The 25,780-nt window shown below is 36.5% G+C and overlaps 1 protein-coding gene across 3 annotated transcripts in view; it reads right to left on the bottom strand.

The window, feature by feature from the left end:
• Positions 1-3,058: 3,058 nt before the first annotated feature.
• The window catches only part of edil3a (EGF-like repeats and discoidin I-like domains 3a), a 129,005-nt gene continuing 106,283 nt past the window's right edge, over positions 3,059-25,780 (bottom strand). For all 3 annotated transcript variants that reach the window (XM_079449577.1, XM_079449578.1, XM_079449579.1), the window contains 2 exons: positions 16,030-16,185; positions 3,059-5,539 (listed from right to left, as the gene is read on the bottom strand). In XM_079449577.1, coding sequence (XP_079305703.1) covers positions 5,390-5,539; positions 16,030-16,185 — 306 coding nt within the window. In that variant the 3' untranslated portion in view covers positions 3,059-5,389. The remainder of the gene's footprint in view (positions 5,540-16,029; positions 16,186-25,780) is intronic.

Here is a 25,780-nt window from a genome sequence, read left to right as displayed (position 1 = left end):
CTCTTAAGGTCTGTAGCCTTCTGCCGAAACGCCCAGGGGAAGTCCACCGAAAGGAGAAGTCCGCTGCTCCGCGTCATAAATCCAGCAGGTTTTTCTCGAAGTCGAGTATCGCGTGTAGCATCAGCAAACACACAGGTTCCGAAGAACAAAGGATGAGTGAATGACCGCCGCCATCTTCCTTTATACCCGTATGCACGGGGCGGAGACTGGCGTGCGCGTGCCATTCGCCAAGCCCATTGGCGTTTTATTAATTAATTATCTCGGAGAAGGTAGGTTCTCAAGATCAAACCCCAGTCAGTCTCTCACAACGTCGAGAGACCGACTGAAGGGGAACACTTTTACTCATTCTGTCACACTTTCAACAAAATTGGCTTCAGCGACCTTGGGGCAAATCCTCACAAAATGATTTACATAATGCTGTTTCAGTTGCCATATTGTTTCATACTAATATAAATACAGTGTATATATATATATTTTTACAAAATATTAAAAGCAGTGTTATCTCATTTTGGATCCAAACTCTTATATGAAGAGTTTGGATCCAAAATGAGATAACACTGCTTTTAATATTTTGTAAAAATCATGTTTTTGTTGTGCATTCCAATTACTATCAATCAAGCTGCAGTTTTTTTTTTTTTAAATTCAAGCCATAATAATAAAAAAATTACACCTAACCAACAGAATAAAACACAATAAAAACATGATAACATATTAAAAAACATAATTTTTGATCTTTTTTTAAATGGTAGTCTTATTTTTGTACAAAACTCTTCATATTTACAGTATGTAATTTGAATATGAAACAATATGCCTTTATATTATATTATGTAGGTATTTTCTCGAGGCTAAAAATCAGTTGTTTTTGAGCCCACGACTACCTTGATCCAAAGCGGGGCAACTAGGGCTCAAGGCCACGTCAAAATCAAAGACGGAGTCAGGTAAGAAGACTTTGTGGCAAGAGGTGCATTTCACGTTTTAATGTTGTTCACAGTACTAAAGATCCAACTCCAAGTCAGGTCAACGAATGTACAGTAAAGTATTAGTTTGATGACGTCTGCAGAAATAAAAATGTGATAAAATACATTGCTCTTGAACTCGCCAAGCTGAGACGTGCACAATGGAGTAGGTCTGGGAAGAGTTGTGGACACAGTAAGCCCATCAAAACAGAGTGATAACTAGAGAAAGAACTTTCTTTTTCACTTACTGATCAAAAGTTGAAAATATGGCTAAACATGCTCATAAATTCTAAGTCACTTAACCTATAATGCATGATAAACTAAATTTGTTTTTCAAATGTTTACAAATGTTTCTGCACAGTAGCTAGTGTTCCAGTAAACACTGCATGCCAAGGAGAAATGGAATATTGATACTGTAAACACACATAAAAACATGAGCAATGTCTTAAAGTGGAAATGAGGGGGACTTTTTATTTCCTTCATTTGGTTCATTAATTTAAACAGACCTATCCTTTTCACTGAAACATGCTATGGGCAGAGGCAGTCAGCGGTGACACCTGAAAGCAATTCTGATTTGCACTGGGAAAATCAAAATGAAGCAACATAACCTTTAGCATGGAAAATATCCCAGCATGCTTACTAATCACATACCCTCCTTCTCCCTTTCCTTTTTGTACGTGGCACCGTGCCCACCTCATATATTCTGCTCACAAAGAAGATATTTCCCAGTTATCACCCACGTGCATTAATTATCCAAAACCACAATCAGAAATGTACAATAGCTGAGTGTTAACGTCTCGTACCATTGTGCTCTGGAATGGGCTTGTATAACGAATGCTGATTTTAGATCAGTCTCAAAAAGCTCATTCAAATCTCATGGCAAGGCTTTTGTATACTGTATGAAGCTGTATAAAGTCTTTTAGATTCATTAGAGAACCAAAAAAGACCAACTTTTATAGTGGTCTTTTTACAAAGATACACAATTTGTTGGATTTTTGGTTAGTACTTTATAATATCATCATGGTCTTTTTCTGACACAAATATTGTTTTCAATATGCAGTAGGCTACACAAATACATTGTTGCTTTTGTCATGCCAATTTCTTACACTTTACATTTCTAAAAAGGACGCTAAAAGGGTTCTTCACATCTCTTCACTTCTCTTTCATTTCAAAGTTATTGACGTTTTTAATTCAAGCTGGAGCTCTTCTGCTTTTTTCTTCCCCAATGGGGTATATATTCACACGCGGTGATGATGTACTTCTGCTAAAATCTAAGCGCTGAGATAATTTCCCACCAAGCAAAAACAATGTGTTTGGTAAGAAAACATTAACATTTTAGCAAACAGACAACATTAAGGCTGAACATTGCTATGTGTCTTTGTGATCAAGCCTCAAGTAAGTGCAAAAGTTTATTTAACTTTTTTCTTATTCGTGAAGCTTGCAATGGAATGCCTGAAATGCTTCTCTTTGGTTGTCGATGTATGATAGTGTTTGGATAATTTGACTGTCATGGTTGATCTTAATCCTATGTGCAATTTGAAGCATCAGATTGAAAGACGCCATTGTTCCCCACGGATGCTACGTGTGCCAAATGTAGCAGAGCTGTCTGAGATTTAATCGGAAGTACGTCATCTATCGGTGTGCATGCACCCCATTTAATGCATAAAAAGATAGTGGATCTTAATTGGTGGGCTGTGACCCACAAATGGGAAGTATTAAAGTAAGTAAATCAATGGTGTATAAAATAATAAAATGTTTGACTTCAAGGATTGTGTAAAAACAAAGTTCTAGTACTGGAATCCTACAGAGTCCCTTCCCTATTGGATGTGCAAATTCCAAAAGCATTGGAGAATGACTTCCATAAAATGTATATGGACTGGTATCACATTTACAGTGGATATTGCATTGGACATACCCATTATAAACAAAGAATAGCTTAAGGGAATTTTTGGCAAGTGGTTGGAATGCAATCAATGAAAGCATACACAGCAATTACTGGAAGAACAAGGTCAAGATACTCTCTTATTTTACTTATTAAACATCATTTTTTGTCATTTCAGAAGATGAATGAGAAAAAAAACAGCGATAGACAGAAATCAAACCCTTTTTCACAGATGCCTTTTTATTTGTCAAACCAAAGAGCTGTCTATACTGGTAGCAATGGCTGTACTCCTTTGTACACTTCACTTGAAATAATTGGTGTAGAATTAGTGTGCTTTATCATATAGCACTTGACACTGAATTAAAAAAGAAAAATGACAGCTGACAGCATTGGAAAATGCAAAACCAAAAAGCATGTTGCCAAATGGGTCATCCTTATGACAGCGTTTTAGTGCTGAGTTAAAATAAGATTTCAGTAATACATTTACATTTTGATGCATTCGGCAGACGCTTTTATCCAAATCGACCTACATTGCATTATACTATACATTTGTATCAGAGTACATGCCATCCCTGGGTTCTGACCCACTACCTTGACGTTGCTAGCGCCATTCTCATGTATCTTATTGAGACATTAAAACACTGTCATATTCTCTTAAATTTAGTTCTTTACATATTTAGACAATCACTATTCACAGCACATGAAATGGAAATGCTGGATTATCAGACACACAGATATACATATTTTTATTAGTTTTAAAAAATGTGCACCTCATATTTTTTCTGCTTCTTAGACCGTCACCCCCTTAAGAGGTCTGTACACTACTGTTGAAGAGCACACACGTCATCTGAACAATGTTAGAGAAGAATCTCACAGACACAGGGAAATGTTAAGAGCAATGACTGATTTGACCTCCAAATAATCTTATGAACATCAATGTATGAAGCCAGCATGTATCTGTTAGAAAATATTCAGGTATGTTAATTGATGTCTAAGCTGATACTGGTGTATGATATATGCGGAATTCATGTCAACACATTTTGGACATCATTCATTTTTTTCTTCTTTTTTTTTTCACACTGAAGACTGTACAAATAATGACACAAACCCCCCCCCCCGTTACCCATCTCATTTGTATGTAGCTTTTACATTTGCAAATACAATTTTACATTCCAGTGAAATCCACAATCCAATGGTGATCAACCTATAAATTAATAACTTTATTTAAATAAAAACAGCTGTATAATCTGCATCTAGTGTTCTTTATACATGAAAGTAGTAATTTTATGGTGCCTTTATTTTTTGCATATGGTACAATGAATAACCTCACATAGCGTAGTCCATAGTACTCCTGTTAGTATTCCTTCGCTTTTTTACAAATGTGGGATATTTTAAAGATACTGAACAGATATATCAATTGGGACTGTATGTATACTGTAAGTACTTAAAAACATGATATCTAACCTGAAGTATTTACAATCAAGAAAATAAAATACAGTAGTATATGTAGATAAACATCCTGAAAACAAGGACTTCTGAACATCTGATCAAAACAATACTGTATAGGTAAAACACCCAAGACATCTGTCTTTTTACCGTCTTTTCTTCTAGTTACTAAATTGATAGTTAACCCCTTCCAAAATTTTCATCATTTACCTATCCTCATCTTTTTAAACCCCTCTGACTTTTTCATCCATATAACACAAAAGATGTTACTAGGCAGGAGAATTGACAAAGCAATAAATAATTGACCCTTTTATGTTTTTTGAACAACGGAGGATGGAGGATGAGTAAATGCTGACAGAATTTACATTTTTGTGTTAACTTTTGCTTTCAGTTTTATATCTTATGTCTGATTCCAGCACTGCATTGTAAATCATTTTATTCATCTTTCTTGTTCACGGGGCGTCATTACATTATGGGAAATTCAACAGTGTAGAATACAACAGGGACACGGATAAAAAAATAATAAAAATGAATAATTCAAATGATTGAAAAAAAACGCTTCATTTGGAAAAAAATGAACTTATACATCTTGCTTTCTTATACTTCTAGTGTAATGTATGCGTCATGCAGTTATTTTGCGTTTTACATATATTACAATAATACCGTAATATTTTGTCTACATAAGGAAGCCAGTGTTGGCTTCGATTAAACTTCATTCAGACCTGCTGTTCAAATTAAAGTAGAAACATGTTTTACATATTAGTGTTAGTTTTTCCTCATGTGTTTTGATTGTTTGATGGCCCAAGAAGCATTGCATTCATATTTTCTTACATAAAGTGACACTGTATTGTTCCACTGCTTAAACCACAGTGAAATAACCCCACCTTAATTTTATTAAATGGCATAAAAAGGACAAAAAGCAGGACAGAATAAAGATGAATAAACATAATCGATCCAAAACCCACTTAATTGGGAAAACAAAAAGAAAGGACATATTACAAAAATGAGAACAATTATAACCAAACCCATTTCAAATTTAATGTTTAAAAACAGTTTATATTGAATATGGACCAAAGTGTACCAAAGGGAAAAATTTAAAGGGTCTTCATTCTTCCTCTGTGCATCCCAGTAACTCTGCACGCAAAGTGATTCTTCCGTACCATGACCACGGAAGAATCCGGATGAATCTGGCATAGATGGGTGGATCTATCACATTCTTTCTGTGGGTGTCATTATCAAAATTTCCCTGAAAGACCTGTTGGAAAGGAAAACAAATCCTGAATTAAAACTGTAATGACTTTACTTTCCAATCAAATAAATGCTACATTTGCAGTACATTTCATTTTATTTCCTCCCAACGAAAAAAAGCTTGACTTTGTATTATAGAGTTTTTTTATATGGAGTCTGAAAAGGCAAGGACAGTTTATGATTTATAAATAACTGTGTTGCTGAACAGACACTAGAAACCAACAAAGCTCAAATAACTTTAGGGTAAAAAGTTAGCAAGCGAAAGGAAAAATAAAGAGGAAGGTTGTGAACTGAGTTTTTCGTGGGTGTCAAAGGCAAGTTCTATGTGACTGAGGTTTCAGAGCACTGACAGCACAGAGTTCATCAATAAGAGCATCGAGTTCCCAGATGTCTGACTGAATTTCTCAAGAAAAGTGTAACAAACATTACATTACGATTTGGCACATACTATCTCTTTTAAACTCTGAATCAGCATTCCCTTCTCCATGGAATTAATCTAGGTTTTTTTCTGCAACTCAACTAACTACTTTCAGACCAGTGGAGAATGTACCGTGGAAAAATCTTAGGTACATTGGATGCATTCATATTTAAGATATTTATTCATACCCTAAGCTTTAATGCATCTCAAGCATTCGATGTGCTGAATATGTTTGCACACTACTGTATCTCTGATGTACTCTGAGGCAAAGCAAGGGGACAATTTGATAAAACATTGATCAGGCAAAAGGGCAGCTAAAACATGAACTCCTTCACTGAACTTCTCATCATACGTTCTGTGACCAAGTTTTCCCCAGGGGTCATAAAATATGGTTAGTATATTTGTAAAGTAAACAATATTCACATACTGTAGCAAATTAAATATATAGGAATTAAGTAGCATTTTTATGTTTGTGTTTAGAAACCTGTCAGACGCTCAACATTGTAACTGAATAAACATGACGTTTGAGCATATCTGCAAGCAGTAAAGTATTCCACTTCTCTGTAACCTCAACTGCTAAGAATTGTCCATTTAACAAAAAAACATCTTTATAAATAATTAGAGTACAAATAGTTTTTGATTAGTTTATTGATGCCTTAATTTAGTGCATGGGTCTTCAAACGGGGGTCCACGGTGGAACTGCAAACAGTTATGACTGTTTTCTGACGGGAAACTTTTTGTTAAAAATGTAAAGCATGGGTACAGAAATATGTTGTCCACGCGGACTCCAGTGCATTGCAATTTTAAACAGCTTGCTGACAAAAACATCCATTCATGCAGCAGAAGCGATAAGAAACGTTAAATAAAATGACGGTAGGGCCTACATCAAATAAGTACCTACATGTCTTTCTTTCAATACTGTAAGTTAAGACTTACAGTCTAAGTTTTCTCTGTCTCTGTCTCCTTTCTGATAAGTTCAAAGTATGCATGAAGTGAATGGAGTGCATTCTCATATATTTCTGAACTTCTATTCAAATTTGTTAAAGCTGTAAAGTGCTAACTTGACACCCACTGCTTTAGCATTGTAAACTCTGACAAAACTATCGTACAATGAAACACGCACCGTGTACTGATGCTGCACGTCAAAATAGTTTCCCCAAAACTCATTTTCAGGAAATATTGCTAAAGGGAGGTCAATTTGTTGCTAAATTACGTTGTTATGCCATTGCGTAATGACATCATTACGTAACTTTGCAAAACTGAGAAAATACAAATTTGCTGCCTCCCAGTTCTCCTACTCATAATATGCACTAAAAGTATCTACTGTATTTGTTGTGGAAAAACTTACTACAAGAAAACTAACAAGAAACTAACAAGTTAGGACATACTAACAAGAAAAAGAAGTGGCCATTGTTGCCTAGACAACATTTTGGCCATCAATTGTCAGACAAATCAAAATACAGCTCTTCTTTCCATTAAAATGTTTCTATATAGTGAAATGTATAAGCATTAGATGGTGGAATATCACAGTAGCATTATTATACAGTAATCTATCTTTAAACATAGTGTATACTCTAAAGCTATTCTCCATTTTGCTGACAGTGAGACAGCTGACAGCCTTACAGCTCATAAAGATCAATCGCAGATGTTCTTTAGCCCTCTGAAAAAAAGTGAACGTTTCTTAATCTGTCCTGGTGGACCCCAGAACAGTGTGTCCCTCATCTGACATACCTGATCCAACTCATCAGTTCATTAGTAGAGACTAAAAAAACCTGAACTGAATGTGGCATTTTAGGCATTTTGGCAGATGGTTTTATCCAAAGGGACTTACATTGCGTTATACAACACATAAGGGAAACATATATGAAGGAAACATACAAAATGTGCAGTACTGGGGTCCTCCAGGACTGGTTTTGGAACCACTTGTCTATAGACTTTTGCAGCCAAACATCCAAATGAGTGTGAAGATCATCATTTTGTGTAATTTTGAGAGAAAATGCTTGGTTTTATTATTTGAGTCAGTTTTCAAAAGTTGCTATACATTTTATTTGAATTTTATACTGAATAGCTGCTAAATCAAGGAAATAAATAGCTTAGTTGACAACAATTGCCAAAAATAACGCGGGAAGTAATGTATGGCGGGGCTTTATTTTTACTTTCCCTTTTTGATTGGTTCGTTGTAAGTTGGGCCTGGAGGGGAGGGCTAAAATGCCTGTCAGTATAGTCCTACCTCTTTTTTTGTTTGCTGACATCATGTGGTGAAGTTTTTGTTGAGAGAGGGAGAGGAGATTAATGTTTTTAATTAAAGATTACAACTCCAAATTCATTAAGAAAAAATAATGGTGTGCACGCATAAATCATTTATAATAACCACTGCAACACTGTGTAAAACCCTTACAATTGTTTGATTTCATGGTGACTAAGTTTAAAAAATGTACTTTGTTATCAATGTATTCATTTACATTGTTAATCACGGAAAAAAAACTCATCTATATGCAGCAACATAGTAACTAAATCATGCTTGAAATTCGCACATTAAGTGCGCAAAGTAATTCATCTCTGCGTGCACCAGGCGCACACAGCCTATTCATTGATTAACGTTTTTAACTGCAACACTTAGTAAAAATAAAGTTAAATCATTATAACAACACTATAGAGTTCACTCTTACTTTTTGCTGGCAACTTTGAATTACGTTCACTGAAACGTGCTTCCATTTCACCACAAAATAGTAAACAATAGGCTATACAACAGTACGTCCGTTTCTTGTTAAGCAGTGCATACAGAAACATTGCAGATGGACGCAAGATGCAACACCACTGGCTACGGTACTCCACTGGCGGACTAGTTGCATTTTGCTTTCCTTAGTCTGATATGATGCTCTGCAGCAAAAACTCAAGATTTTCGTGTAACAACCGCGACAATGCTGATCCAAGAGAACGGAGCACAGGATTTCTAATCCTGCCAAGAAATATGCCTACGCTTAATAAAACGGTCTGCTTTTACAACCGAGTGCATCTGCACTGATTACTTTCGCATCCAGAAACAGCCTCCTCCACTAGAATAGTCCTTGTGCCGTTAACCAGGGTCAGTCATCTCATTGAACCCTTCATAAAAACTAAAGGTAAATGCTTAACTGTCCATCTCACAGTAAAACGAAAAATATACGATGCTGCAAATCCCTTAAAATAAACAAACGATCTATATTTACTATACAAATAATACACAGAAATGTATGTATGTACAACAATATAATGCATAATAGTGCTAATGTAATGTCTTAACATAATATTGGTTTGACGATAAGGGTTGCTCCTCTAAGGGAACCTTGCCACGAAAAACGTTGAAGACCCCTGATCTAGTGTGCAGCAACATAAGCTCCATTTAACACATTTTACCATGGCTACATCTATTCCACAGTATAGAAGAAGAGCCCCACCTGTAAGACCCCATTAGGATTGCTCAGTTTATCGTTTAATACTGACCTGATAACTGACCTGTTAAGGCATCAAGGGTTTCATTACCAACAGTAGATGTTAATGCTGTTCCCATCCCCACTGCCTTTTCCCTGAAGTAGTGCGTAGCACAGAGGTGTAATGTAGGATACGTCTCCACTATTGTATACCATTTAAATCTTCCAAGCAACAACAAGCATCGCTAAAACTCCAGTAAACACTGACATGTCCTGTGACCGTGACCAAACGAGACATCTCACTCTTCTCATGTACCCTCAGATGGAATGACGGGAACACGTCACTCTCAATTACATCCTCTCCCAGCGCACCCAGAAACATTTGGGACGATTATGCTTAAAAGCTGCAAGGAAAACAAATCCGTCTCTAAGACGTCCCATAGATCTCTGTCTGGTGTTTACTGCTTAATCTAATCCATGCGCTGCTCCGCTCATGACTGCAAAGCTCTGGAACACAAAGTTGTCTTGAGAGCAGTGAATGACATGCAGGAACAAATGGGGGATTATCTTAGTAGACACATCAGGTCTCTTAGATATTCTATTTGCTGATAAGTGCCTTTTGGAGTTCACAAGGGAAGCACGCTTTACCACTTCAAAGGCTCTTCAATCGGCAAGACTGCTCAATTCATAAACACGTCCTGAGAAGTGGGCCCTTCATATGAAGCTGAATCAGTGTGAAAAACCCAGGAGTGATGCTCAAAGTGGGAAGGCATTCTCAAGTCCTTTTGGAGCACGGCAAAACAAGACTGTCTGTGGGGAGATCTGGGCATTACATCTGAGCATGCCTGTTGCAAGTTAATCCAAGATGCGATAGATAGACAGATGGAGAGACAGACGAGACCGACTGATAAGAAGACACAGACAGATAAAAAATTGATGATTAAAAACGCACACACTTATAACATAAATGCCCTTCAACAAAAGACATACCGCATAATTCTTTCCTCTGTAAAATGTTTGCGTGTAAAACTATGTTTTAGGCTGCTCATTGGTAGTTTAAAAGTTCATCAACTGCTTATACACTGTAGAACTACAGTAAGAATAAAAAGAAAAATAATTTACAGTTTATCAGGCTACAGGTCCATTTGAAGTATCAGAACAAAATCTGAAAAAGTAAATTGTAATGCCGACCAACTGAGCTTGACCAGGGCCAATTGCTACAGAAACAATCTACAGTGCCATGGTGAAGTATAAATATACATTATTTTTTATTTTATTGATGAACCCTAGCATGTTTACTTCATACTATATTTTTATATGCACTCCAGCAAAGAAGCCTTACAGAAATAAAAAAACTATTTGAATATTTGATGAAATATTTTAGAATCTTTTTTTCCACAACCCTTACAGAAAAGCCACAAGAATTTCACATGCACAAATACTCATGTGGATGTGATCCTTTTTGACCAATGCCATGCATAACCCACATGAGATCAAACGCTAAATCCAATAAAATGAAATCCCATAAAAACATTTGGATAACATTTACATTTATGCGTAATTATTTTTCCACAACAAATACATGACGCTTTTATCCAAATCGACTAACATTGCATTATACTATACACTTGTTAAGTATCGAACCTATGACCTTTTGTTGCTAGCGCCATGCGATAACCACTGAGTTACACGAACAAATAGGTTGTATATGTTAATATTTGTAAATGCATTAAGTTACATAATAACAATGTGTAATGTAGTTTTTCAGCATGTAATAATCCCTGGTAATGTTAGTTGTCAAAACAACTATTCATGTTAGTTCACACAGAATTTACTAATAAACAAAGTCAATTCATCCTATAAGAACTTAGATAAGAAAAAGCACAAAATCATTAAAAAAATGAAACCCCACAAGACTTCAATATGTAAGACTTCTCTAAATAGAATACACAGTGTTTCTCTAGCAAAAGAGAACTAGAGATATATAATGTACAGTATAGACAATCATAAACCTAACTTACAACTGTAAAATATGTAATATGTTTTACTGCTTGAAATGTTATTGACTAAATAAATACTTACTACAGTGTTTTAAAAGAAATATTAAGATATTTTCTTGTCTAGGGATTTAATAATAAATACACAAGAGAGTTAATATCATGACCAAGTACACTCTTGTCTATTACTGTATGTAAAACAGCATCTTCTTCGGTTCTTTCTTTCCGAAGGTTTAATATTTATTTATCCTTCGGCTGGCATTAGACTCCTTATTTGCTGTAGTCTTATACACTGTGTTCTCATCTGCACTGCACTACCTCACTCAATCTTTACATTATTATCTAATGATGGAGTTAGTACCCATTCTCTCAACCTTTTCAGATGATGTCCATTAAAATAACTGGTGTACTGTAGATCTGCAAGCAGAATGATTTACCCATCGGGTGATCTCACACCATTGCTTTGTCAAGATAAGGATCAAATGAGGACACCATCTCTTTTAATACACATTTGTTTTCATTTTCTTTCCTATTATTTACTGTTCTGTCATTCAGTAACTTATCTGTAAGAGGAAGTGAACAGGCTGTATAGCATACAAATGTGTATCAATAGATCGGATGTGAGAGAACCACAGTTGTCCTATTTCCCCTGAGGTCTGTAGAAATATGGTATGACTCAGCAGGGAAGCCATTTCTGTTACTCAGAGGCGTTGTTAACTTCTTGTTAGCTTCAGGTGACAATTTTCTATCTTTCAATCTCCAAAGGCTACATATGTAGGCTACCATTCAAAGGTTAAGGGTGACTTGATGGAAATGTTTTGAAAACCCTTTTACTCTAAAAAAATAATTCACGTGGCCTAGTAAAAATCACAAAAATAAACAGTTATATTAACTTTAACAGATTTTTTAGTGGAACGTATAAAAATTTTAAAAATCCAACATTTCATTGATCTAAAATGTACGTTTAATGCATTTAATAGGAAAAAAGTATTTAATCAACAAATTATATTTTAATATATACTGAATTCTTTGAAATATTTTAGTTACTTTACTTTTTTTACGTACAGTACATTTAAACAATTAATACAGAATATTTTATTTATTTCACAGCTTTACACTTTTTGAGTGAAAAATTGTTTCACCTAAAATAAAAAAAAATGTTTAATGTTAAATTTATCGAGTCTGAATGTTAATAAGTTATATGGAGCAAAATATAGTCGGTGCAACATAATTCCCATACATTTGTGCTATTTTTGTGTAGTGTAAACTATTACATTAATCCAGTAAATATCAGGACAGGTTTTAAAAACAAAATGTCTACTTTAATGGTTTTATTTGAAATAAATATATAGATTAAAGCGTATGTTTACTATTGTATTTTGCTATGAACTGTGGGAATATACTAAATAATTGTTTTACATTTACATTATTTTGTTACAATGATCAGTAGTTATTGACAGTATAGGTGTACATAAATATTTACAGTACTCGAATTACCATCCTAATATTGGCAAGATAATGCAAATTTGATAATACAATATTTATACAAACACTGTCAATTTTCTCAGAACCACTAACAGGATTTTCAGTCATGGGAAAAAAATAACCTGTTGAAAATGGAATCCCCTTGACTGCAAGTCAATATCCAGGGCATAGAGGGCAATCCAAGCTAATGCAGCTCTGGTTCCAGAGCTCATTTCACCTAAAGACAGTAAATGGTGGGTTGCAGTGTATTCAATATAATTTTCAAGTCCCACCATCTTCAGAACAGCCAGAAAAATAGGCCTCTGAGGCTGCCATTAGACCAGGTCCAAATTCAAAAAGTAGAAGACTCTGAATACTGTATTTTTTAATTAAAAGCAGCTGTGGGTACGAGGGGTAGAAGAAGGTTTCAGTGCTTGAAAAGACAAGATCTAAACATGTATTGTCCCCAAAGAGCCATAAAAACAAGATCAAGTTAAAAGGCTAAAACACAGTCCGTAACACGACAAAAGTCTGTTCTGTAACCAATGCTTTGCTCAGATGAATTGTGCAGGTGGTAGCTCGAATGTAAATACTCTGAATTTAATCGACTTCATCTTAAAAATAACAATTTGTTGGAGTCCATTCTGTGATTATGAGGTCACTTTGAAAGTAGAAGTGGTTCACGAAACTTGTAGCACACTACTAGATATTAGCAATCATGTTGAAAAGGAATCAAATGAATAAACTTGGCACATGGTCCAATGCTATCTGTAAAGAGTCTTAACAGGTATTAATACAGACATTTAGAGGAGCACCTCTAGAATTACGAAAGTGCATTTCTTTATACATTCCCACCGATAAAGTGGGTGCCCTTTCTGGGTGACTAAACCTCACTTAAACCTCCTGCTCAGTGGATGGAAATAGAGTTACACTTTTCCCCTCCAATCTGTTCTGGTCTGTGCCTCCAATAAGACCCATTGGGCAATGTTTCCACAGTATTGATTTCTGCAATGAGAACATCAAGGGCACCTACTACCAAAAAAAAGCAAGGGCATTTATGCCTTTCCTTCTGGTAAGTCATCATTTGAAACTGATGCAAATGGCAGGGCACGCCAGATACCTGATTTACTGTCTTGGTCATGTCATGTGTTGCACTGGCTTGACTGGCTATCATAGGATATCAATCATATCTCATTTTATCCTTCTTCAAAAGCTAACATCAATCTTCTCTTCTACTGTATGAATTTCAGCTCATCAAGTATCATTTGACCACAGACAGGAGTACATGGCCAGGAGTATAACACAACACAATGAAAACTACTGTAGCAAGGACCCCTGAGCGAGTGGTCACCTAAAGGAATGTGAATGAAAACTAACATGGACCACATAGCATCATATAGCTACCTCTTGCGAGAATTGTAAAATCATGCTTGACACAGGGTAGGAGATCCACCAGTATTTCATCTTGGGACATGATCTTATTTACTGCCATCTAATGTGCTATTGACCCCTCGCCCATGAAGGGACTAGTTCTATTCACAGGCTTATTAACCCTTTGACGCTGACCTGAGGCTAATCAATTATAGTTGTGCATCGCTGCTCTCATGCCCGTGTCTTCATTGACAACAGCTACAGGGGAGCTGATGATTTCTGGCAGAAAGCAGATAGAAGTGTTTGTTTTGTTTTTAAAGTTGTTTGTGCAGAAATTATGGGATAAGTAAGCGTAATGTGTGGTGTTAACTTGACCTGTCTCTTTGGGCTAAAACCGCTTCAACTGAAGTGGACTTTGATCAAAGCCAGAGTAAGAATTTCTATTTAAACAAGCTGCCTGAGAAACACACTGCAAGTAACAATCCACAACATAGACAATGGCGATTAACTTGTTTTTGCGCATTCTAAACACTTATGAACTTACAGTTTGGCTATTGGTGGGAGTGACAACCGCTTTCTGCAACTAGAAAAGTGTATTTATATTAAAGGTGCTGTAAACATATTGTTGTTACGGAATGGGATACAGAAAATGTCTCTATGACTGCTATCACTGAAGTGAGTGTCATGTAATAGGCAATTGTCTCTATGATGGGACTAGACTGTGAACTGCAAACAACACATAATGGACACATTCTTTTTTTAGAATGTCAGAAGTCATGTGGTACAGTATTCCTGACAATCATTTTGTGTGTTCACAAGGTGGTTCTCCCAATGGTTTGACAACAAAAAACATACAAATCAGTAAAAGGTAGGCTTTTTGAAAAAATATATGGAAGATTTCTGGAACAGCTGGATTTATCAAGTTTGTACAGAAATAACCAAATAACAGTTGTTAGTGCAGCTATGCACTTTCAGTTTGGACACTGAGCGTATGTCAGTGTGTTTTTCTATTCCAGGTGCGGTACAAATAACAAAGATGGCATCTGTTAAGATGGTTTATTGTATAGTAATTGACTTAGATTAAATTAAAACTACTCAATAGTTTTTGATTCTTTGGTCTACCGGAAATTACCTTTGGGCCACATAGCGTTTGTGTTGTTGCCGAGTTGGGAACAAGTCTATACACACACATCTCCTGAAATATTGATATCATAAACTGGGATATATGTTTAAAATCTCCTGTCACGTTTCAAAAACAAGAATATTCCGTGTATTCAGAACTTAAAGATGCTCAGCTTCACTGCTGAGTTTAGAATAGTGGGGGATTTAACAGGGTCTCAAAAGACAAGCAGGCCAATGTATTGGAAGATTGTAAGCCAATGGAGGGTTGTAAACAAACATTTTTGGCACACTCTTTGCTTACTGTAGGCCTGTAAGATTGGACTGTTATCTGGGTACAGGCAGACCAGAGAGAGAGAAGAGTGATGACACAGAAAGAGAGAGAGAGAGAGAGAGAGAGAGAGATACAGAGAAAGAGACAGAGAGAGAGACAGAGAGAGAGACAGAGAGGACACCCAAATGTCATTTGGGTGTCCTGGGACAGTCCTGACAGGGAATATATATCCCTTTACCAGGAAAGGAGGCATTGTTTTAATTCACTTTGGGATGTAAACATGCCCATGGAAGGCCAAGTGAAACACAATATGGCAAAAACAAGATTCAAATCAATGTGTTTCAAATCAACCTTGAGATAAAAAAGCCTTTAAATGTTATTTTAGTCTTTCAACACTATGAGATTTTGACATTTGACAGTAGTAGATTTAGAATATTACAGTACCTTGTCCTTGTTCTGTTTTCCATCCTGATATATAAACCATCTCTCGCCGTCATTGCTGTAAGCCACCTTATAGGATCCAACAAACTGAACATGTCCAAAGTCTTTAGCCCCCTGGGTGATGACGCCTGTGATTTTAGTTGGCCTAAGCATGTCAACCTGAAAAGAACACAGGAAAATCCAGATGATTGTTGGTGAATACTGCCGCACACATCCCAAATCTCTCACCCTTATCTTCGACAATAATACTTAGAGAAAATGCTAATTTAGTTGGTGGGTATCATCAATTATTCACAGCGAAGTAGGCAATAAGAAGAACCCTTTTATTTCAGCTCAGCAGAACTTTGATTGCATGCCACAGCAGTATGTGATACAAATGAGATTTCCGTTAATATTTTATACACTTTCATTTCCTCAGATTTAAACATTGCAGAATGATAAAAAAAAACAGTTACAACAGAACATCTTCCAATTACAGCCCTAGGAATATGACTTGTCTTTACTAAACCCCTACTAAAATACTTAGTCGATGTAATTAAGTTACGGTGTCTACATTCTTGAAATGCAGCAAGAGCTCAGAAAACATTAGGCCACTCAACAGCAGTGACAAATGTATTTTTATTTTCAATTCAATTCCGCAGTTTTTTTATTAAACGCAAATGCTGCCTTACGCTTCCCAGCCAGAAAGCCAAACATGACAATGGCAGAACCTATATACAATGGTGTGATGAAGATGGAAGAAACCTTGGGGAGTCCGTTTGAGCTGCAAATACTGTAAAAATCGGTGAGTTTTTATGTCAATAGATTTAATGTTTCTTTCAACAGTGCAATAGTGTATTACAAAGCATTTTTATATGCTTGTTGAATGTTTATATATACGTAACTTATATTGTCTAGCTCAATTGCATTCTCTCTATATAAACTGCTTTATTATTCTTTGCCTTACTGTTCTGTTTATTGTTTCATGCATCAAGGTCACTGGAGACATGTTTTGCTATTTCTGTGAGAGGGATTGAAACCTTGACTTGAAACTCTTTTAAATTACGGTGTGCCAATTTTAAAGGAATAGTGTGAGACTGCAGACATTATCTCATAAATATAGATTCATAAATTCATAAAAACCTCATGTTTTTTTCTATTACGTTGAGGTTATTAACCAAACATATTCTCACTCCCATCTCATCACATATAGACCACAAGATGTAAAAACTGGTCCAGAACTACTTCTGGTTTCCATTTTTATTTATTTATTATTATTTTGATTCCGATATATACAATTACATCTTAAAGATATTGGTTTATTTTGATCAATAAACTAACATATGATCTGATATGAGGGGTGTATGTAATGAGGTAGGCGGGACGAGAGCCGGGATTCGAGGCTGGTGCGTGAGTGATTACGAGCGTCAGATGTACGCGCACCGGCCTCGTATCAAGGAGAAGATTGGGAGCATAAGGCGACGAGCGACCGGACCGTCAGTGAGAGAGGACCAGGCCTGGACTTTATGTTATGGTTTGTGCGTGTCGCCGGCAGTCGCCCGTGAGGGGGCTGCCGGCTGTCTATTTATGTTTGATTTTTTTAAATTAAAAGTCTATTTTATGTTCGCCGGTTCCCGTCTCCTTCCTTCCTTTTATTGAACTGTGTTACAATCAACATCGTGTGTTTGAGGTCTTTAAGGCAGCAAGTGCAACTGTGAATTATAAAAATACGATGTGTTAAACATATGATATAATATACAGTATGCAAATGATGTTCATTTTGTTATATTTCCTTGACATATCAGGATCCAGACTCCTCCTACAAATACAGTTTGTCTCTTCATTACAACTTAATTGTTGCAATACAATTCCTGCAAGAACATAACCAATATTTTATTGTCTATGTACAATTATCTGAAGTAATAAATAACTTTGTTTAGCCCAAACTCTCTTGGATGTATATTATTGTATTCTGCCCATTTTTTCCTTATTTGGAATGAACTTTAAGGTAATAAGATTCAACAAGGTAGCTGATCAGATGAGAGTGACTGAGCTCCTCTATTCACTGCTAAGCCATAATGCTTGCACAGCACACCAGCTTTAAGGAAATCGAATTAAAGAAGATCCATATAGCCATACTATTGAGATTGCTGGGTCCCTGTTGCTGGACTAATTTAATTCTGTGTGTTGAAGGCTCACATTTAATATAAAAAACCCTTACATTCTCTGACCCACTTTTAGCATCCTGGTGAGCTAGATGTAAATGTGCATGTGAAGGTGAAAACATATGGCAAGTGTGCAAGAACATATACTGGAACATCCACTAAAGTGGTCAAGCCAGCAGAAGTTAAATATTGTATTTCTGTTGAAATGTGTTTTTGTGCACTGTTGTCTCAGCGTATAACCACATAATGTTCCCATTTCCTTTGGAATGAACATGAACAAAGCGGATTTTAGATATAACTGAACACAGAGTACAGACAATTTCAGCACCTCTCCTTGTGGTCCAATTCATTGGAATCAAATGGGGCTCTCGTGACATTTAAAGGAAGCCACCGAACAAAGTCACAATAAAGGTTTTGGGGAACTTGTGTCCATGAGGTCCATATGGCTTTGCTTAAAGCACAGTAGCTAGAAAATCCAATGATTTTACAGACTGTTAGTTAACAAACCAAACAGCTGTTTCTGTGAACAGTAATGAAACATAATTAGGCAATATGACATAAGCAAGAGATCTGTTGTACTGAGTATCAGATATTCCAGTTATCAGTATTAATGCAAGTCTGTTCTATAAACTGAGGCAAGTTTGAGACAGACTACGAGCAAATGAGTCGCTCTTCATCTGTACAGAATAATACTTAAATCGCGTCTTTTCATCCTATTACATTAATTAGTTCCACTGCTTAACAAACCGCATACAAATCAGACCTGGAAAATGGAAGATCTTGCGCTGAAAGGAGAGCGAGCGAGAGATAAAGAGAACGAGGGAGAGAGAGACAGACAGACAGACACAACATTCTCATGAGTAAAAGCATCTCCAATTCATAGCAAGCATCCAAATTCGAAAAGACTTGACAGCTTCACAATTCAGAGCAGGCTTGCACTGCATGCATAATTTACACAACCAATCCTCGTCTAAGAGCTCTACACAAAAAAATGACTTCAGCTGAAAAAAACATCTTTGTGAGAATAACAAAGAAAAAGTGCATTCTTCCAATTAAGAACTTGTTTAAAACAAAGCACGTGCTCATTCTTTACTCTTACATTCTTTAATCTTTCTTTATTTTCCGATGAGTTGAACGTGACTGCTGCTGTAGTGGCTTAGGGCTCTTACAAAGATTTTTGGAAAGAAAAGAAATTGCATTCAGCCATTCTAGCACAGCTATAGATCATTTAAAGAAATTACTCCATTGAGGAAATCAATTTCTTTAGCCATTCATGCTTTAAATCCAGTTATAAGCTAAGGACATTCTTGAGGTGACAAATGCAGTACTATTGCTCATCTGTGAAAGGACAAGATACGAGCTTAGATATTTATCAGGTCAGGCACCAGGTGATCATTTTTGTTGCTTCGTCGCTTGTCACAAAACTTGAGCGTTGGCTTAGAAGTTATGCTGCCATGGATTTTCTTTCCTTGACTCAAAATGCTCCAAAGATAAAACTGTCATAGCAGGGCTTGAATATCGACAGACGGATCATACCATCATAGCATTATACTAATGAAACCCAGGACAGCATTTTTTTGCTTGGTTTTATTTTATCTTGATTTGTTTTAATGTTCAGGCACAGAATTGTAAAGATAATTCGCCCAAAATAAAAATGATGACTATGTATTGACCCTCATGTTGTTCCAAACACATGTTTCTAAATGATCTTTGATGTACAGAACAAAGAAATAAAAAATGTTTGGTCATTATATTGATGGCCTGGGCTGCGTTTCCCGATACCGTTGTCTCTTAGCACGCAATGAAAACTCAAAAGGGACACCGTTACTACAGTTTTACCTATTCTAGTCATCTTTCCAGAACTATACCTTAGAGGTTACTTTCCCACGTCCAATGTTATCATGTGCTGTCCGCGGCTGTGGTGCTTTATTAATGGATATCGATCATTCGCAAATGCATTATTCACTCTATACAGGGGCTGCTTCATTGCATTATTAATCACATTTACAATATCAAGGGGTATGGTATAAGCAAGTATGCCATAATTGTGCAGCCCTACAGTAAGTTATTTTGATATTGAAATTAAACTCATTCATTCATGACGAGGAAAAATTAAAAGTAAAGGGAGTGAATGTGTGTTTTTCCCTATTTTCTATTTAAAAGGTGTGCCATGAAATAGCCTTCCTTTGATTATACCTGTGTTTGGGAAGCCGTCATTTATATCATCGTAAAATATGTCGCCATAGTGTGATTATTTACTCAATAAAAGCAAAGACAGCGGAACATATAATTCCAGCTATAGCAGGAAAAGCTGAATTTAGGGGCTGCTCCGTTGAGTTTGTCTTGACAAAGTTAAACCAACAACTTATAACTTTTCTATAAGTATAATTGCAGCAAAAATAGTAGCCAGGTTTTCACGGAATAAACGCACTAAAATGCTCCGCGGATGGCACCGTCTTTGATTTAGCCGAAACATGTGCTGTATCGCTGCAGTTTGACTAAACTTTATACCACAATCTTTCCCTTTAAAAATACTCCAAATTCTTTGGTTTGCCAGCTGATGCACCTTTAGATTATTTCAAAGAGCTAACAACCATCAGTGTAAAGATAATTTTATTCTTTGCATGAAAACCCGTCAATATACTGTATTTTTAACTTTTAATTTTTTTAATTAAAAATTGTATTTGTATAGACTTCGATGTAAAGAAGCTTTTTTCCCACAATGGCCACTAGCGGGTCGGACAGTGATAAGGTACAGCTAAGAGTGCTCCAGACCAACCTTCCAAACCTGTGACTTACAGAAGGTATACTTAACTAAGAACGTTTCGGGAAACACATCATAACGATAAGGTACAGCTTAAGGTATAACTTCAGAACGACGTAGCGTTAAGGTTTCAGGAAACGCGGCCCGGTCATTGTATTTATCTTTAAACTGACAAGAGTTATGAAACAGAAATAGTGCATAATATCAATCGAATGCAATTGTTTTCCATTGCATGTTAAATATCGACGTGTAATATTTTGGGACACACAACACAGGTGGAAAATATGTAAGAGAACAGAAGTAGAACCCATTAAGTGAAGTGCACACTAATGCAGTGATTATTATTTTGTATCAGGCACATAATAGTGAAAGAATGCTAAGTGAACCGCAAAGACACACACATCTCTTCCCTTCCTAAAGTAACACCATTACAATTTAATTTACGCTGACACTCAGGGAAAAACTCAAAATGAGTAAAGTGAAGTTTTCATTGGCCTTCATCAAACCGAAGGTTCTGAATTAATTCTCTTCTGTGATTAGTATTAGAAGCACTGTCTAGCCTATTAGATTAGTCACATTAAAGATCATCCACAAATGCCATTAAACGTTAACATTTACACAACTTTCAGTTCTGAAGGCGAGAGGAGAAACTCTATAGTAGCATGTAAACAACCACCTCCACTGAAAGCACAAAGACCAAAAACAAATGTAAAAGTTATACACCGATCAGCATTACTCTTTACATCTTTACATATATTATGTCATGGAAATGTCACATAACAGATGAAAACGAAGCCCATTTGTATTGACTACTCTATGGTATCTTTAAATGCCCATCAATGGTCCCTCGCACTAGCTGTTTCCTTGGTGACCACATCAGCACCTCCCGCCCACACAAATACCTCTATGCATTTGATTTATCACCCATATCCTTAACGTTATGGTACACATATGGTATTAAATATACACTTCTGGCACACAAATATATGACCATCTGTCGTATCCTCATAACAAACACATTAGCATTGACACAGAGACGTACACTTTTTGCGGTTTGAATATCAACTAGAGCCAAAAGACTGTCAGATTGTGTCATGTCAACTTCAGACCCAGACGCAGACAATGTCAGCTGACCTAACAGCCTTCTCTTTGTTTGCGGTAGTTTGTCGTATGAGTTTAGGGGGTACTCTGATTCAGGTCACCCTCTTTTAGATTGTTTTGAAAACAATCATTTTTGTGATTTTCTTTTGGTGGTGCTAGTGGCACAACAATTAAACTCCTCACCTTTAACATGTAATGTATAGTCAGCTGCTCAATTTGACAAAATAGTGAAAGTGCTACTTTGTGGTAAAGAATGTATTGGAATTCTGAAGGCTTTGCATCCAACTCGCAATTAGTTCAGTGAGACAACTTGGCTTCAGGTAGTGTTTCTATTGATTCCTTTACAAGGCTGGGTAATAAGACAAATAACAGTCAAGCTATTTCATTCAGTATCAAGCAATGCATCCAACAAGCAGCAATTCGCTAGAAGGACAACTGATTAAAATGCTTTACCAGATCATTTGAATGGCACTACTTTGCATATTTGAGATATTGTGATGTGCCGAAATAAATCGGAGGACTGGTTTTATCCCATGAATGGAAAAACCTGGTGAATTAACTTTGAGCGAGAGCCGGCGATCGCTAGTTGAGCTTCATTTTTCACTGGTGACATTTAATCAAAACAGCAGTAGCCCCAGCTTTTATTTAGCCAGTCATCATTACAGCTCGAGGAGACAATTACTATTTTTCTCAACTTGTGTCATGTCGAATCCCTTATTTTTCCAAGGCAGCAGTTTTCTCAAGATCTGTTGTCTTGGGTGGCGACACATTCCATATTTGAAGTGTGTACATAATAAGCGACTGAGACAGAGCAGAAATTTAATCAACGCGCAAGTTACAGCATTAAGCTGTGGACATGACAAAGAGCAGCCCGTGCTGTCGACTACGGAAAGTCGCCTTCATTGCCAGAAGCACCCAGGTTACATACCAAAACAGCACTCCAAACCCAGAGCAATTAAACAAGACCTTCTGATTAAAACAAACACATGTTTCTGTTCGCAGAGAGCCTGACATTAATCAAAGCATTGCTGCTGAGTGGGAATCAATCTTGCATTACTCCTAATTACTGTCCCCCGCCCAGGCTTCAAGACTTGAGCAATTTGTTCAAGCGTAGACAGATCTGCAGTATCTTTAGATTAGCCTCAATTCCGTGTGGTGTCAGTAAAGCAGGTTGCCATGTGTGAAGACTATAATGACTAAAATTGAAGCTGGATTAAGGGCAGAATACTTGGTTTTACAGTACGACGTGTTTGGTGTGGCAGATATAATGTGGTTTGCTCCCACAAATTTGCTTGTTGTTGGATGAATTTATGTCTTTCTTGCATAGTGTAACAAATATTTGCTAATTCTATTATACTGTATGCTATTTCAAGGAATGGGGTCTTGGCTGTCAAACTACAATATAGACATAAAATTGCATGAACAGGAGCAAATAAATAAATGCTGCATTTGGATACATATGAATAAACACATTTTTTGAGGGGCTGTTCTAAACATCACTGTGTAGGACTAAAAAAATAACAATGAATGATCAAAATAATGTAAGAAGAGACATTACTCCGATAAATTGGCAAGAGCTCGACATTTAGAAAGGGACATTTTCTATCAAGACTGGTCACATATTTACGCTCGGCATCACCTTTGAACGTGCTAGCGTACCCCTTTGGCGTCATTTTTCGACATGCAGGACACGCAACTTTTACCGTCATTATGAAAATGTATATTAGATATAATTTGCAATGATGATGTTTCGGGGTTTCGTTTAAGTTTAATGGCCAGTATTGCTTTACATGATGCTATTCAGGCAGTTTGTGCAAGTAATGTAACAGTTTATTTATCGTAAAAATAAACCACAAGATACAAGCAGTCACAATATCGTTCAAATATACAGATATTCCAATCGTACCAACACGAAACGATCGATTTGTATGAGGAACAGATGCGAAAACAATCACCGTCCGCACCGTAAATCTCCGATCCGGTGAACAACGACGTTCAAAAATTTACGTCAGCTTCGATGCCATTGGCTCGTGACCGATCGTGGCATTTGGTTGGCTTTGAGCGTGAAACGGTATTGACTCCCACGACCGACTGTATCTAGCTGTTCCGTTTTTTTTTTGAATGGGAGCCAAGTAGCTGACTTCGTGCATTCACGGACATGGCATCTTCATGTAAATTTATCGTATGGCGTCGGTGCAGAAATGTCTGCGACAAGAGTTGATTGTAATACTTTGTAATGATGTTAGTCAGTTTGTGCAATAAATACCTGTGACTGTGCTTTTATTCCTGTGTTATAATTTATATGGCCGAGAAGTGGTTAGGTTTAGGGTGAGGGTGGGGTGGGGTTCGACAAAATATTAAAACCCTAAATAATTATGAAGTGCTAAGAATTCTCGGTCTGGAGCATTTAGCAAACCGCAATGCAGTTCCCTGCTCGTCAAAAAGCGATGCCAAAGGGGTACCCTGCGCGTTCAAAGGGGCGCTGACCGAGCGTAAACATGTGACTAGTCGGGTTGAAAAGTTCGGGTTGTTTCTATAAACAGCATCAAATCAATTTTTTTTATTCTCATACAGATCTATTATCTGTTAAACTCCATTACTGCTTTTTTAAGTCGAACATAGTTAACAAAGCTGTTATAATACAACAACAGTATATAAACAGATTTAAATAAAGATAACTTAAGACAAGGAGTAAATCCTATAGTTTTTTACCACAGTTTACCATAGTAAATTATAATTTAGTGCCTTTAGAAATATTTTTTTTCATGTGGGTTACATTGAAGATGGTGATGGATATCGTTCTCATGCATTAAACAATGTAAAGCAGACCTTTATTTTGAGCTTGCTTTTCTTTGCTTTTCTATTTCTGGCTCCTGAAAAGTACCATTTTGATGCCATGGTTTGCCTAAGCCGCAACCTTGCTAAAATAATATCTCATAACCAATTAAGTTAAGTTTATCTCATAACCAATTAAGATGAGGAGCATTTCTTGATGTAAAATGAACATGACGTTGTTATGAGATACTACATTACCCATAATCCTGAACACTCCAAGCATGTGCAATAAGACGTATTTGACATCACCTAAAGCACCTTATGCAGGTTGCTACTCTGCTCCTATTTATTTTATGTTTTCTGTCTTTGTTTATACTGATGTTTTGTATTTATTGGCATTCACTGTCGATTGTCGTGTCTAGAGTTTATTCTGTTATTCAATTCCTGTGGTGTTTTTCACTTTACCGTTTCTGTGCTTCCTTTGTTAATCAACAAGGTCCCTGTGCAGGTTGCACTTATTTCCACCTTAACCGAGGCAATCGCCTGTATTGCCTGTTGGACGGGCCCGCACTGCCTAGACTAACCAACTTGCGTAATTGAATTCTAGGTCAAGATAGTCTGTAAATCAGTAAGGTTTTTGCCTATATCTTTCTAAATGCTGCTTTGTAATGAGAGTCTGGTAAGAAAGATTCATCAGAGAACACAGCATTGTTATACTAGCTGGCAACAGCATACGAACATAATTGAATGTAAAGCAACAGACAAACTGACTTATTTATCATGGCACAGTAGATAATTAACTGAGAAAACACATGAATATCATGTGAGAACCTGTAAATAGCTTAATCTCGGAAATATCTGGGCTGTATCCATTTAAATGGAGAGAGAAAAGTCTTCAGGGGTGTTTAATGTGACATACTTTATTTATTGCAATAGCACCAGGTCTAAGGTAAAATTTCCCCTTTTGTGA

Source organism: Barbatula barbatula (genome assembly GCF_947034865.1).
Source record: "Barbatula barbatula genome assembly, chromosome: 2".
In the NCBI taxonomy this organism is placed as follows: domain Eukaryota; kingdom Metazoa; phylum Chordata; class Actinopteri; order Cypriniformes; family Nemacheilidae; genus Barbatula; species Barbatula barbatula.
Note: the sequence above shows the minus strand (reverse complement) of the source record. Positions and strands in the feature narration are given on the sequence as shown.